Here is a 16,679-nt window from a genome sequence, read left to right on the forward strand (position 1 = left end):
AGTCGCAGATGCTGACCAGTATCTTAAAAGCTGGAGTTTATTGGCTTAATCAGATGGGACTAACTCAATTCAGGAGCGAGCAGCCTCGACCTCAAATAGCTCAGGGTTTATAAAGGCAAAAAATGCATTCTTTTAGAGCAGATGCAAGCAAGCTGGTGTACAGAAGCAGAACTTAGTAGTTATTTTGCAAACACGTAAATCGCAAACGTTCCTGAAACAATGAAAACCATAAATACCCCTGTAACAATTTCTTGACCTACAGCAACGGGCAGTTCCTGGTTTCGGGGCCAAGTTTTTTGCTTTTTTGAAACTAGTCATTACAGTAGAAGGGGGTAGCCAGGGGCAAATGGGCCAGGTACACCACAAGGGGCAGCCAGGGGTGAATAGACCTGGTCCTGTCCTCAGAACTAGTTGTTCCAGTTCAATCCTGCCTTGCAAGTTTGGCCCTATTCTTAAAAATCAATAATGTTGATCTGTTTCTAACTTCACATTTTATATTCTTTTGGGGGGAGGTCATCACAAAATGGAGGTGTTCTCTTTTGCTCTCTAGGAACCCTTGGATATTATTTAAAAGTTGGCACTGCTGGCCTGAGAGACAATTCTTTGGTTTTATTTAAATAACTGCAGGGACTAATTTTTTGCATAGTTAATTGACAAGGTGGTTGTCCCATCTGTTTCATTGTTAATGCTCAATGCAGAATTCTTGCGTTCATAGATCTAAAGAGCATTAGCACGCCCCATTAGTAACAGTGGCTGGCTTATAGCCACAATTCTACAACCTGGGAATATCTTCTCTCTGGTCCCCATTTCCTCCAAAGAAAATATTTGAGAATCTCACAATAGGGAAAGGAATCATGTTTGAGAAAAGAGTTGCCTTCTTCAGGTTATTATGAGCTACGGTGTCAAAAGAATGACCACTTTCAATGCCCAACTAACATTTTTCAATGGTTCCCCTCCTACAGATGCAAACTCTATTTGGATGTTCTACATTGTTTTTTGTTAAAATTGTTTAGTTTCCTATTAAACAGAGCATTTGAGATCTCAGTCCGGAGCTGGAGGCACACCTCAAGTGGTAGAGTGTTTGCCTAGCAAGAGTGAGACTCTGAGTTCAATCCTCAGTACCACAAAAAAGAAATAATAATAATATAATAAAAGAAAACTTCAGCCTATGCTATACTATTTATTCTAGAAGTGAGTAATGAACACATCATTTTCAATTGCCAACAGAGGAGCTGGTTCACAGAAGAGAAGAAAAAGCTTAGTCCATACCAAAGTATCAGTAGATCAACTCATCTGAAACCACATGCATGTCTACACAACGCATTGCTTCCCTGAAGACACAGCTTGGATTCAGAAACATGAAAGTCCAGGAATGAACACGTGGTCCCTTTCCATAACTTTCCTTATGGCATTTTTAATCTCCTTATTCCTAAGACTGTAGATGACAGGATTCGTCATAGGGATCACCACCGCATAGAAAATGGATACCACCTTGTCTCGGTTCAAGGAGTAGCTAGAACGAGGCCGCATGTACATGAAGAGACCAGAGCCATAGAAGAGGGTCAGGGTAGTCAGATGAGAGGCACAGGTGCTGAAGGCCTTGGTCCTACCTTCAGCTGAGCTGATCTTCAGGACAGCAGCCACAATGTAGCCATAAGAGATGAGGATGATAAGCACAGACACCACCCCATCGATACAACCCAGAATGAAGCACAATACCTGACTAGTGAAGGTGTCCGAACAGGACAAAGCCAAGATTGGAGGAAGATCGCAAAAGAAGTGGTTGATCACGTTGGGCCCACAGAAGTCATTCTGATAGATGGAGCAGGTTTCAACCAGAGAACTAAGGAATCCGCCCACATAGGCACCTGCCACCATCTTTAAACAAAGTGTGTGGGAAATGAGGGCAGTGTAGAGCAGCGGGTGGCAGATGGCAGCATACCGGTCGTAAGCCATGGCGGCCAAGAGAAAGCATTCAGTCAGCCCCAGGCCACAGAACACAAAGTACTGCATGGCACAGCCAAGCAAGGAAATGGTTTTCTGCTCTGTGATGATGACAGAGAGCATCTTGGGGGTGGTGGAGGAGACATAGCAGATGTCTATGAAGGACAAGTTTCTGAGGAAGAAGTACATGGGAGTGTGAAGGTGGGGGTCCATCCTGATCAAAGCGATGAGGGTCAGGTTCCAAATTAGGGTTAGGAGGTAGATCCCCAGAAATAATGCAAATAGGAAAACCTTTATTTGGGGATTATCTGTAAAACCCAGCAAGATAAACTTGGTCACAGAAGTGTTGTTCCTTCCTATAGCCACTATAGCCATAGACTTGCGTCCTGCATAAGAGAGAGAGGCAGAGACAGAGACAGAGACAGAGACAGAGAAAGTGATCCTGTGGCCAGAGAGATTGTGTGTTTATTAGTCCAACAAGGGAAACTTCCTGGAAGATCCTATGGACAGTGAGCCTCCAGTTACAGTTCCAACTAATTTCTAGCAAAATCTTCTCAGAACAAATCATCAGAAATAATCCATTGGAACTATTTAAAGTTAGTGTGTTCTATATACCTTGTTCACCAAAAGAGTTTCTGTGTACTAGAATAGAAAGTGGGAGCTGAATAATTGGGTTTTGGGTCTTTGACTCTTTTCCTCCATTGCCAGTGGTCGTGGAAAAGCTCCTTCGCCCTCCCAGAGCTTCGCTTTACCAAGCGTAAAATGGAATGATGAAATCAGATGAATTCCATGCTCCCTTTGGAAATGAGTTTTCCTGTGGAAAGTCAAACTTTCCAACTTTAAATATAGAAGCCAAGTTAAAGTGACAACAAACTTCGAAAGGCTAACAGAAATTATTTCCTGGCCAAAAAAATCTAGGAGGAAAAAGGGTTTGTTAACTATTTAATGGCAATAACTAGTGACAGTCAACTTTGATGTCATCAGACCAGATCAGATTTCCATTCTGAAAACTTTTAGCCGTGGTAGTTATGAAAGATAGACTATTAGCTGAGCACTGGTGGCTCACACCTGTAATCCTAGCAACTCAGGAAGCTGAAGATGGTGGTTCAAAGCCAGCATGGGCAGGAAAGTCTGTGAAACTCTTATCTCCAATTAACCATGAAAAAGTTGGAAGTAGAGCTGTGGCTCAGGTGGTAGAACACTAACCTTGAGCACAAAATCTCCGGAACAGTGCCCAGACCCAGAGCTTAAGCCCCAAGACTGGCACACAAAATAAGTAAGAAAGACAGCCTATTGTCCCTGATGTCAAACCAGGAATAACAAGAACTACCTCTCGGTACATCCTTTTATGACACCCACCAAAAGAGAAAATGAGCTCAGCGTTTCTTATTGTAATGCCTACAACGTCTGGTATCCAATGAGGTATCCAATAAACATTTATTGAATCAGTTAATTTTTTTCACTCCTCCTCAGAGTTCAGCAGTATTTGGCTTATGAGTCATTACACTGGGCCTATCCCTACTATAATAGGCACCTAATAATTACAAACTGTTATCATAATATAATGACACGCAGAATATAATACTATAATCAAGAACATGTATTTAGCATGCTTTTTATATCAGGTACTGTTCTATTTGATTTATACACTCTCTCTTCAACAGATAAAAAGGGTAATAGGCCAAAACCTGAGAGCTGTCATTTTCTGTGTGAATGAGTTAGGAGGGAAAGAGTTAGACTTACAATTATTTTAGACAGAAGGGTCCTGAGATTGTTTTTTGTGCTACAAGAGGAAAATATTGGTTGCTTTGCTCCTATAGTATCTTCTACAAACCTCATTTTATCTTCACTTCCCACTTGGCTTGTGCTTGGCCTCCAGTTCCACTGATATATTTTATTCCTGTACATGAATATACATTGGCCTTATGTATAAAGTCATGCCTGCTTCTGGGATGGCTGATCTATTGTTACCAAGTCTCCCAAATGACCTATGGGAGCTCATTATTGTAATAGGCTGAGGTAGCCAGCCAAAAAGGCCACACTCCAACACGCACTCTAAATCATTACAGCTAAACATGTCTGAGCACTAATTAGTCTCTTGGGTGACAGGGAAATAGCCTAACTATCCTTACCAGAGTCCTTTTTTTTTTTTTTCAGTCCCCTACCTCATTCATTCCCTTCTGAGTCTTCCCTGATCTGGGTCCAAGAACACTTCTATTAAAAAAAATTTTTTTCATTATTACAAAGGTGAGGTAAAGAGGGGTCACAGTTACGTGAGTCAGGTAAAGAGTCATTTCTTTTTGGACAGTGTCACTCAAAAACACTTCTTTTTGCAATAAAATGCAACCTTCCATTTTAAAAGCCCTTTGATGGAAGTACCCTCTCAGAGAGAGAGAGAGAGAGAGAGAGAGAAAGAGAGCAAGACTTGCAGGAAGACATAGAAGTAAAAATACTTCCAACAGACAGACTGGATTCAAATTCTGATGCTGCCATCCCATCAACAAAAAAAGTATAGGAGTTATTTAATCTCATAAATATCAATTTCCTCATTGTAAAAACGTCCTCATTTGATAACTCCTACCTCAATAAAAAGGTTGTTTTGATACGTTAATGCCATTTGAGTAAGAAAACATTAGCACAAAGCCTGCTACATTAGAAAAATCACTCAATGAAAATAAACTAACAGTATCACTAACTCTGTCTCTTAGGTCATCGCTATGTAGCTTTCTTTCCTCCTGACCTTTTTCATTGTGGTGAACACTATTCATTTTCTCTTTAATGTCACCACCTGGATAGGTTACTGTGTACAGGTTGGTTAGTGTCTCTGGATCTAAGTAAATTGAGTTCGCTGTCCAAGAATTCCAGATGCTCTAAAAGTCTGGTGCTTTAAATCAGTGTTTGTCTTTCTCACATATAGAAAAAGAGTTACTGTGTTTCAAGGAAATTAAGTTAGCAACCCCCAGTCTGTAAAGAAAAAGGGCATACATGAAAAAATATCTTCTCTATGAAGGAATACAGTTAACTGAGATTCTTGCTACACAAGATAACAGAGTTAATTTAGGGAAATTTAGTGACTGAAATCACTGCAAACAAAGAGGTCAATAATTCCCCAAATCAGCTATAAACTTATATTGGGTAAGAAATAAAGTAATCGAAGAGATCTTGAGGCTGAATGAGGCCAACCAACTCTGAATGAATTCTGATACTTAATTAAGACCTGGGAAATTCACACAGTAAACTTGGTGATTGAATTCTGTATATTGTCCTAGAAAAAGATAATAAGGAAGGGTAACTATGGATTTTATCTGTGACACCAATTCTGATTATGGTCATAATAACTATAAGCAAAGTAACTTAGAAAATCCTAAAAAAAATGCCAGGTGCCGGTAGCTCACACCTGTAATCCTAGCTACTTAAGAGGCTGAGATCTGAGGATCATGGTTCAAAGCCAGCCCCGGCAAGGAAAGTCCGTGAGACTCTTATCTCCAATAAACCACTAGAAAACTGGAAGTGGCACTGTGGCTCAAGCGGTAGAGCATTCACTTTGAGCTGAAGAGCACAGGGACAGCACCCAAGCCCAGAGTTCAAGCTCCAGGACCCACCAAAAGAAAAAAAAAAAGAAAATCCTAAAAATAAAGAGCGAACTATTGGGGTGGGAGGCATGGTTCAGTTAGTAGAGAGCTAGCGAATGAAGGAAAGCATCAGGTACCAAGTTTGAGCCTTATTCTCAAACCTATATAAAGGAGGAAACTATAGTTGGGCCCTGCTGATTCATTCCTTTAATTCTAACTATTCAGGAAGCTGAGAACTGATTGAGTCCAAAACAAGCCTGGGCAGAAAAGTCGATGAGACTCTTATCTCCACTTAACCACCAAAAGCCAGAAGTTGAGTTGTGGCTCAACTGGTAGAGCCCAAACTTAAGCAAAAAAGCCAACTAAGAGCATGAGACCCTGAGTTCAAGCCCTAATACTGGGACACACACACACACACACACACACACACACACACACACAGAGATGTAAGCTATAAATCAGAAATATTTGAGCTAAACAGATTATGAGGTTTTATTAGTTTGGGTTCTTTATGGTGCTGGTTGAACCTAAGTCCTCAAACACACAATGCAAACGTTCTACCATTAAGCTACATGCCAGCCACTTTAATTTTTCCTCTTATTTATTTATTTATCTAGTCGGTTGTTGGGCCTTGAACTCAGTCTGGGCGCTGTCTCTGAGCTCTTTTCCTCAAGGCTAGCACTCTGTCACTAGAGCTACAGTGTTACTTCCAGTTTTCTGGTGGTTAATTGGCTCATAGACTTTCCTGTCCAGGCTGGCTTCGAACTGCAATCCTCAGATCTCAGCCTCCTGAGGAGCTGGGATTACAGGCATGAGCCATCAGTGCTTGGCTTCCCCACATTTTAATTAACATCAATTTGATGTGCAAGAGGGATTCATGACATGCCCATATATACGTCCAATGTGACCTGACCAGCCAGACTCACCCTTCTGTCATTCTCTTTCATCCTCTTTCCTCTTTCCAAACCAAGTTCTGTGGTTCCATCTTCACACATATACATAGAGTTCGAGAAAGTGTAGTATATAATATTTTTTAAGATGGAATCTTGCCATATTGCCCAAGCCGCTTTCAAACTTCTGTGTTCAAACAGTCCATCCTTTTCAACCTCCCAAGTAGCTGGGAGTTGTCTTAACTAGGAAAATGGAGTACATGCAATGTTACTTGTAAACCTAAGTTACAAGAATATTTTTGGGGGTTGAGAAGGTGGCTCAGTGGTAGGGCGCTAGCCTTGAGCTGAAGAGCTGAGGGACAGTGCCCAGACCCAGAGTTCAGCCCCCATGATCAGACCCAAAAAAAAAAATTTTAAAGAATATTTTTTGCAATACTACTTTTATTCACTTTTTATTATATTTAAGTAGTTGAACAAAGGAGTTGCCATTTAAGAAAGCAGTTTATTAATACAGTATATCTTGATCAATGTTGCCCCTTTATAAGAAATCTGAAACGATAAAAGTTCCCTACCATTAAATCTACCCAGATAAACTATAAACTCTTCATACTTTTACCTTAAAGAATAAAGTCTGACATTAAAAGGATCCGCATAGGGAAGGAAGAAGTTAAGCTATCTCTTTTCGCAGATGACATGATACTATACCTCATGAACCCAAAAACTCCGTCCCCAGACTCTTAGAACTTATAAACCACTTCGGCAAAGTAGCAGGATACAAAATTACCCCACAAAAATCAGCCGCCTTCCTGTATACCAACAATGTACAAGCAGAAAGGGAAATAAAGGAAACCACCCCAAAAAATAAAATATTTAGGAATTAACCTAACCAAAGATGTAAAAGAACTATTTAATGAAAACTATAAAAACTGAAAGAAAGAAAATACAGAAGACACCAGGAAATGGAAAGACCTTCCATGCTCTAGGATAGGCAGACATAATGTAGTGAAAATGGTAATACTGCTAAAATTAATATACAAATTCAATGCAATTCCTATTAAAATCCCAAACAATTCTAGGCAAAAAAGACAACATGGGTGGGATCTCGATGCCAGACTTCAAACTCTACTATAGAGCCATAATAACAAAGACAGCCTGGTAGTGGCACAAAAACAGACCCGAAGACCAATGGAATAGAATAGAAAATCCAGAAATAAAACCACATGCCTACAGTCAGCTGTATTTGACAAAGGAGCCAAAGACGTCCAGTGGAAGAAGCTCAACCTCTTCAACCGCTGGTGCTGGGAAAACTGGGCAGCCACATGCAGAAAACTAAAAGTGGACCCCAACCTATCACCATGCACCAACATCAACTCAAAATGGATTAAAGACCTTAACATTAAACCTGAAACTCTGAAACTACTACAGGACAGAGTAGGAGAGACACTTGAACTAATAGGCACAGGCAGGAACTTCCTGAACAGAGTCCCAGGGTCACAACAAATTGGAGAGAAACTCGACAAATGGGACTACCTTAAAATAAAAAGTTTCTGCACAGCTAAATACATAGCAACCAAGCTAGAAAGACAACCAACTAACTGCGAAAAAATATTTACCAGCAATATATCAGACCAGGGGTTAATATCCAGTATATACAGGGAACTCAAGAAAGTAATCCCTCCCAAACCCAACAAACCAATTACTAAATGGGCAAGGGAAGGAAAGAGAGACTTCACAGAAGAAGAGATAAAAATGACAAAGAGGGGCTGGGAAGGTGGCTCAGTGGTAGAGCGCTTGCCTTGTACGCCTGAGGCCCTGGGTTCGATTCCTCAGCACCACATAAGCAAAAAAAAAAAAAAAGCCGGAAGTGGCACTGTGGCTCAAGGTGTAGAGCACTAGCCTTGAGCTGAAGAGCTGAAGGACAGCGCCCAGGCCCAGAGTTCAGGCCCCATGACCGGACCAAAAAAAAAAAAAAAAATGACAAAGAAACACAGGAAATGTTCACCATACCTGGTTGTAAAGGAAACGCACATAAAGACAACCCTGAGATAACATCTTACCCCAGTCAGAACGGCCCACATCCTAAAGTCAGTCAACGACAAATGCTGGAGGGGATGCGGAGAAAGAGGAACCCTATTACACTGCTGGTGGGAATGTACACTTATACAACCACTTTGGAAAGCAGTCTGGAGGTCCTCAGAAAGCTAAAGATTGACCTCCCTTACGACCCAGTCATACCACTTCTAGGCATCTACCCTGAACAACAGGAACCAATATACAAGGACACGTGCACCTCCATGTTCACTGCAGCACTGTTCGCAATAGCCAGGATATGGCAACAACCCAGGTGCCCCACCACAGGTGAATGGATCCAAAAATTGTGGTATCTATACACAATGGAATATTATGCAGCCATTAGGAAGGACAAAACAATGACACTTGCAGGGAAATGGATGGAGCTAGAAGATATCATGTTGAGTGAGGTAAGCCAAGAGCAAAGAGACAAATGGCACATGGTCTCCCTGATAAGTGGATGTTAAACCCAAAACGTAAGGTGATACGACAAAGTTAACAAGACTTGAGAAACAAAGGACCTCCACTCGGCTGGTCGAATCACTACTAAATACCCCATGCTGCTGATCACATATATGGTATATATGTGCATATCTGAGGGAAACTAAGAAGAGGACACAGAACTAGAGGGAATCAGGGGTACAATGGGACCCATCAGCTGCACTGGACATTGATCAAAACAAACTAAGCAATTCAATGGCAGTGATGGGAGGGAGGAAACAAGTGGGAAAGAGGGAACAGCTGTCACTATGCAAAAGGAAAGGAATGTTCATATCACCCGATGTGGAAGAAATAACTGTATTGTCAAAGCCCATAGAATTCATAAACTTTATAGACTATGATAGAAAATTAGAATGTGTTTGTGACTTTAACTAAGCATCACTATCCCATAATACTGTGAAATTTGTGAAATTATGTAATCACTTAATCACAATAAAGAATATGAAAAAAAAAAATAAAGTCTGATTAAACAGGACACCAAAAAGTATCAAAGCAGGGTTGGGAATGGTAGTGCACGCCTGTGGTCTCCAGTACCTGGAAGGCAGAAACAGAAGAATTACAAGCTCAAAGCCAGCTTGGGTTCTATTAATAAGACCCTCTTTCATAGAATAAAAGATAAAAAGTAACAAAGCATGTCAGACACTACTCAGGAGGCTGATATCTGAGAATCGAGGTTCAAACCAGCCCGGGCAAGAAAGTCTGTGAGACTCCTATCTCCAATAAACCACTCAGAAAACCAGAAGTAGCACTGTGGCTCAAGTGGTAGAGTGCTCGCCTTGAGCTGAAGAGCTGAGGGACAGTGCCCAGGCCCAGAGTTCAAGACCCACGACTGACAAAAATAAAAATAAAAATAGATAAAATGTAGCAAAGCAAATCTGCAATATGACAGTGTAAGTATATTTCACATTACTTAAATGTAACTTTAAAAATGTATAAAATAGCTGGGTGCTAGTAGCTCACACCTGTAATCCTAGCTACTCAGGAAACTGAGATCTAGGATCCTGGTTCAAAGCCAGCCCAGGCAGGAAAATCTGTGAGACTCTTATCTCCAATTAACTGCCCGAGGAAGTGGCACTGTGACTCAAGTGGTAGACCACTTGCCTTGAGCTGAAGAGCTCCAGAAAAATGTATAAAATGGTGTTGTCCTGCGCATGTGTGTGTGTGTGTGTGTGTGTGTGTGTGTGTGTGTGTGTGTGTGTGAGTCCTGGGTCTTGAACTCAGGCTTGGGTTCTGTCCCAGAGCTCTTTTGCTCAAGGCTAGCACACTACCACTTGAATCACAGCACCACTTCTGGCTTTTCTGACATAAGAGTCTCACTAGCTTTCTTTCCCCAGCTAGCTTCAAACCATGATCCTCAGATCTCAGCCATTGGAGCAGTTAGGATAACAGGCATGAGCCAAACGCGAAGTGGCACTATTGTTCAGGTGTGAATTTGTGTGAGTTAAAGGGTTCCAGAAGAGCAAGATAATATATTGGATCGACTGGGATATATGTGCAGGAATGTCACAATCAAATCCCCTTTGGTACAACTAATGCATGCTAATAAAAAGTTATTTTTTAAACATATGTGAATTGGAAAAGAATTTTTTCAAGGGTAATAGATTGGCATTGGAATCCAGCAACTGAGTGTGGAAGATCTGACCCTGTCCAGTGTGGTGGGTACCAACCTCTACCCTCAGCCCTCAGCTGGGGGCCCAAATAGAACAAAACCAGGGGGAAGTAAGTCTCCCTTTCCTCTGCAACTGGGCAGCCTTCTACTATCTTTGGGTATCATAACTCCAGGTTCTCTATGTTTACACTCCAGGAATTGCATTAGGGGGTCTTCTGGGTTTGGGGCCTTCGCACCAAACTGTGCCACCATTTTCCCAGTTGTGAGGGCCTTCAGCCTTCAGCTTCCCTGGTTCTCCAGAATCTGGATGGCTTTTGTGGGTCTAGCCAGTGTCCATGATCACATGAGACAGTTCCCCCTAAATACCACCTCTCTTCCATCTGTGTATCTACACAGACATCCTGTTGATTCAGACTGTCTAAAGAACTCTGATGAATAAATATGGTGAATTTCATTTCATGTCATATTTTATTTTTTATTGTAAAGGTGATGTACAGAGGGGATTACAGTTACATAGGTCAGGTAATATGTACATTTCTTTTTGAATAGTGTCCCCTCTTCCCTCATTTTCTCCCAGGTTTTTCCCTCCGGCCTCCCCATCCCCCAGGTTCATTTCCAGCATAGGGTCTAATGAGTATCACTGCTGCTGCATTTGTTGATCCTTTGTCCCACTATTTTGTGCTCCCCCTTACCCTCTCAAAATAGATAAACTTGCATACAAGACAAAAGGCACAGAAATCGAAAACAGCAACAGAGGAAAGATATCCAAAAAAATCCCTGTTTCCATTTCTTGGAGTTCATTTTGATAAACATCATTTTATATGATCATAGGCCTATAGCTATTGAGCCTTTGTGATCCTCTCCTAAGAATATCCTCCGTTGGTGTCACTGTGTGAATGTTAAGAGTCCTGTTTGGTTTATCATCTCCAAGTATAATTTTTTGTCTTTCACTTGTGTTTTCTTGTAGATTTATAGGCATATTCTAATTAATACAACTGAGGGAAAACATGCAACCTGTTTCTTTGGGTCTGGCTTACCTCACTTAATATAATTTTCCCACGTTTTTCCATTTCTTAATGAATGGCACAATCTCATTCTTTCTCAGGAAGAATAGAATGCATACTACCTTTTCTTGATCCATTCAATCAATCCATACCTGGGTTGATTCTTTGTCTTGCCTATAGTAAACAATACTGAAATGAACATAATTGTGCTAGTGACTTTAGTGTGGCCTGGTTTGTGGCAAATTGGATAAATGCCCAAGAGTAGGATTGCTGGGTCATAAGGAACCTTTATGTTTAGTCTTTTGTGGAAACTTTATACTGCTTTCCAGAGTGGTTGAACAAGTTTACATTCCCACCAACAGTGTAGTAGTATTCCCTTTTGGAAACATCACTACCAGCATCTGTTATTGTTAGTTTTCTTGATAATGGCCATTCTAACTGGATTGAGGTGGCATCTCAATGTTTTTTGATTTGGATTTCTTTTGTGACCAGATATGTTGAACATCTCTTTATGTGTCTATTGCCATTGTTACTTCTTCTAAGAAGTCTCTCTTTAAGTCTTTAGTCCATTTATTAATAGGGTTGTTTCTTTGTCATATGGTTTTTATCACAGAAAAAAGGAAAAAGAAAAATCAAAGCAAATGAGCACTAAGCTTAGATTTTTTCTCTGGGCTTTGCTTCAAACCAATTCAAATAATCTCATTAAAATGACTAGACTAAAACCTTAAATGAACATAAAAGCAAATAATATTTTATACTCTTTTTTTTTGTTGGTCGTAGGGCTTGTAGGCTCTGTCCCTGAATTTTTTTTCCCCTGAGCTTTTGCTCAAGGCTAGCACTCTACCACAGCTGTACTTCTGGTTGTCTGGTGGTTAATTAGAAATAAAGACTATCACTTTCTTTCCTGCCCAGGCTGGCTATGAACTGCAAATCGTTAGATCTCAGCCTCCTGAGTAGCTAAGATTATAGGAGTGAGCCACCAGCACCTGACATATTTTGTACTCTTAAGAAGTGGAGAATCCCAATGAGGTAAATTTTGGAATCCATCTCAAAGCATGAACTACAGGGCTGAGCATGGGGGAGAGTCTCAATAAGTTTTCATCTGTTCCACATACTTCAAGATAAACAGGTTGCATGAAGGAATGGAAGAAGGTTGGTAAATTTATATTCACATGCTGGTAGTCTTGGCCATGCTTAAACAGACTGTTCACCCTGCTCTTAGATTCTACTCTCATGAGTTTCTTCCTCAAGTGTTGCCAAAAGATACCTTGATTAGCCTCCGGAGGTTGAAAGACCTGGCCGTGGAGATAGAAGCATTTAAAATGGTTTGTGTTCTAGACAACCCCGGAGAGCAATTAACTACAAAGCCCTGAAGTTTAAGAAATGCATGCTTTCCTCTTTCATAAGCACCTTCTAGGGCCAATGTAAGAAAACATTTCCAAAGAGGGGAAAGAAAGGACCCTCCCCTAAGTGTACTCCCAACTCCTTTTGAAACACCTTCAAAACGGACCCCAAATGTAGATACAAGTGGACACCAGCGTTACAGCCCCTCTCCTCCCTTTGTACCTCCTTCCCTCCATTCCCTCCATCACTCTATCCACAAACACACCTTCTCTGCACCAAGTAGTCATTTTGACCCTTGAATAAACAGGTTGAAGTAACATCTCAAAGCCATTAACACTATGGACCCAGGATGCAGCGACTGTAATCTGTTTAAACTCTTACCAAAGTAGGACAGCTCACAAAAGGCATCAGATCAGTGAAGACAGAAGAGGGAGAAGGTCAGTACCATCTCTATGTCTTGTTTTTATCATCATACCAAGATTAATCTCGCTGGTGACGTACCTTCCTCCTGCAACCGGATGTAGAGGGCCAAGGACTGTTTGGTGTATAGTGTTTCTCCTTCTACCTTTCAATTATATCTGCCTTTCCTTCAACATCAGCCCAATCCGGGTGGGGTTTTTTGGGAGGGTGCTTTTTGAAGAACGACTCTACTTATACAGCAGCTTCACGTTCATAGCAACACTGAGCAGAAGATAGAGAGATTTACTGTATACCCCCCTGAATATCCTCTCCACCATCAGCATCCTGGAGCAAGGTACTGAACCTACTTTGCTGAACCTGCTTTGCTAGAGCAGTATCACCAAAGCGCATGGCTTACGTTGGGTTCTCTCTTGGCACTGGGCATTGTACAGGTTCAGGCAAATAAAAAATGATATTTTCCCACCACTATGGTATTATACAGAAAGGTTTCAATCCTGGGTCCTCTGCCTTTATTCCCCCTCAGTTTTGGCAATCATTGCTCTCTTTATTTCTTTAGTGTTGTCTTTTTCAGACTATTTGGAATTGTATAGTAATCTAGTTTTTTTTTTAACAGAAGGAAACATTTCTTTCCCCTAGCAATAAATATTAAACATTCCTTGACATCTTCCCATGGACCAAAAACTCCTCTTTTTTTCAGGAATATATTTTTCAGAATGCCCGCCGTATAGCTTTTAGTTTTGAAGTGTTCATGATCAGCGTTTGTGTTTTTAAGTAGAATGTGGCACTGTTAAACTAACAGATTTTAGGTTTTTGCAAAATCTTCTGAAACTCATGCTATTCCTATTTTCTCTATATGTGAGCCTTTTTTAATCCAGTTCAAAAGTGAAATTCAATATAACGGAAATTCAAGATTCACACTAAATTCTGTTTTTTTACTTCTGATAATTCTGTGTTCTTGATTTATTGCTTGAATAGTTGAATAGTTTTCCCCTTTGCATTGTTTCACTAATAACTAAATACTTAAAGACTGGACACTTCTCTATAGTATGTCTTAAAGGAATCATATTAGTAAGAAAACTCATGTTTTCTCTAATAAGTAATTGATCATTAAAGACTCAGAAAAACATCAACTGACATATTAACTTTATCAATGTGTTATCAATGCAGCAGAATTCTGTGAAAGGCAAACCCAGCATGTTATTGAAGACTAAGGTAAAACAGACATGAAAACAGTCTTTTTTTTTTAATCGGTCGTGGGGCTTGAACTCTGGGCCTGGGTGCTGTCCCTGAGCTCTTCAGCTCAAGGTGAGCACTCTATATCACTTGAGCCACAGCACCACTTTTGGTTTTCTGGTGGTTAATTGGAGCTAAGAGTTTCACAGACTTTCCTGCCTGGCTTGCTTCGAACTGTGATCCTCAGATCTCAGCCTCTTGAGTAGCTAGGATTACAGGCGTGAACCACCAGTGCCCGGCGAAAACAGTCTTCTTAAAAGCTAAATTCAGGGCTGGGAAGGTGGCTCAGTGGTAGAGTGCTTGCCTTGCATGCATGAGGCCCTGAGTTTGATTCCTCAGCACCACATAACCAGAAAAAAAAAAAAAAAAAGCCAGAAGTGGCGCTATGGCTCAACTGGTAGAGTGCTAGCCTTGAGCTGAAGAGCTGAGGGACAGCGCTCAGGCCCAGATTTCAGGCCCATGATCGGACCCAAAAAAAAAAAAATCTAAATTCATTCTAAAGATGGACATTTTCTCATCATGATCACCTGAGCAATGCCACACAGTAAGACATTAAAGAGCCTGATTTTAGAATTATAGACCAATTTTGGTCTGCTGTACTGTCCTTTGATGAGCTCCGTAAACATATGTGACCTTTTGCAACCAGGAAAAGAACTAAAAGAATAAAATTCCTAAAGGAATTTCTATGCCATTAACCATAGCCCCCAGCTATTAGTGGCTGAAGAATGATTTGGGAGGTCTGTACTCTAGATAGATTTCATATTCCAATTCCAAACCCTGAAAAGATCTTTAACCTCCCTAGACTCTTCTTTTTTTTTTTATTTGATAGATGCTTTGAATTTTACCATCTGAATCTCAGTTGTTGGATTAAAGTCTTGCCTCCTTTTAAATTATCTCCTCTCCTTGAGAGAATCCCACAGTTTCAGCAATCACTTGTGTTTGAGTAAAAGAAAGGACCTGGAAGAGCAAGAGAAACAGAGACCACACCCATCTTTCATTCCATGTGCTATAAGCAGGGAAATGAGAGTTGGACCACATGGTATTTCTAGGCTCAGACCATGGAGCTGTTTTCCTGGATAGGGTACCTGCAACTTTCCCAGGACTGTGCTGCAGGCTGCCATCATCTCTGAAATTCTGAGATGCTGGGGACAGTGACCCAACTCCAATGGCTCCACTGGGCACTGCTTTGCTAGAGCTTCTCTGTAGCAGCTCTGCTCCCATGGCAGATTTCTGCCTGAGCTCCTAGACAGTTCAGTCCAGCATTTGCATTCTGCACACACTTGCAATTAGCCCCTGTGAGCATCATCAAGCTAACTGACTGTGTCCTCCAGAGCTATGGCCCGAGCTTCAACAAAGGCCACTTGAGCTATGGCTGGAGTGGCCAATGATCACTGCACTCAAATGCATGGGAGCAGAATCTCGAAGTAGTCTATTCAGTGAAAATGGGCCCTCCTTCCACCAGCCTTGAGTCTGTTCTGCTCACCTGGAGCTCTGAATATGTGGTGACAAACAATCCCCCACTCTTACCCCAGTTTCTGAAGGGTTTGGGGGGGAATTTTTCCCATGATCTTGATGATGAGCAACTTGTTGCTTTGTCTTCAAGTTTACAATATGAACTTTTTTTTTTATTCTTCACATGTCTGGCCTGCTAATTATCCAAATTACCCAAATTTTAGTATTCCACTTTTTTTAGGTTTTTTCCATTTTTTTTCTCAAGCAGATTTATTTTTTATAGCTTTTGATTTCAAGTTCTAAACAAACAAATAAAAAAAGGAATTCAGGGTTCAGTGCTTATCCATCTAGTGAATGCTTCTTTTTTCCCTCAGAAGAGATACTTGTGGAGAAATATTTAATTTTTTTAATGTTCTCCTATGAAATTTCCAGTGCATATCATCAAAGGATATTTTTAGTGGCAGTCTTAAGTGAATTTAACTTCTTCTCAATACTATGTCTGCTTCCTTTTTAATGATAAATCTTGTTTTCAGAACTCCTCAGCACAATCAATGAAAAGAAACCATTACCCTCCATGCAGCCTCTTCCATATTGCACCTAGAAATTCCTGACAGACATACAAGCCCAGCCCTCTTCAGTT

At 40.8% G+C, this 16,679-nt stretch overlaps 1 protein-coding gene across 1 annotated transcript; it reads right to left on the reverse strand.

Moving 5' to 3' along the window:
* Positions 1-1,350: 1,350 nt before the first annotated feature.
* On the reverse strand, positions 1,351-15,808 carry LOC122104820 (olfactory receptor 5A2-like). The gene is made up of 2 exons (XM_042675744.1): positions 15,673-15,808; positions 1,351-2,330 (listed from the first exon to the last, which is right to left on the reverse strand). Exons 1-2 carry the CDS (start codon positions 15,806-15,808, stop codon positions 1,351-1,353), a joined length of 1,116 nt encoding a protein of 371 aa, XP_042531678.1.
* Between the last annotated feature and the right edge of the window lie 871 nt (positions 15,809-16,679).

This window comes from Dipodomys spectabilis, unplaced genomic scaffold, assembly GCF_019054845.1.
Source record: "Dipodomys spectabilis isolate Male_0828 unplaced genomic scaffold, ASM1905484v1 ptg000030l, whole genome shotgun sequence".
In the NCBI taxonomy this organism is placed as follows: domain Eukaryota; kingdom Metazoa; phylum Chordata; class Mammalia; order Rodentia; family Heteromyidae; genus Dipodomys; species Dipodomys spectabilis.

Coding starts and splice junctions, on each gene's coding strand:
- LOC122104820 (XM_042675744.1), bottom strand. CDS start 15,808: ATGGGAGCAGAGCTGCTACAGAGAAGCTCTAGCAAAGCAGTGCCCAGT. Junction 2,331..15,672: donor CAGTCCTGGGAAAGTTGCAG/GTACCCTATCCA, acceptor TCTCTTATGCAG/GACGCAAGTCTATGGCTATA.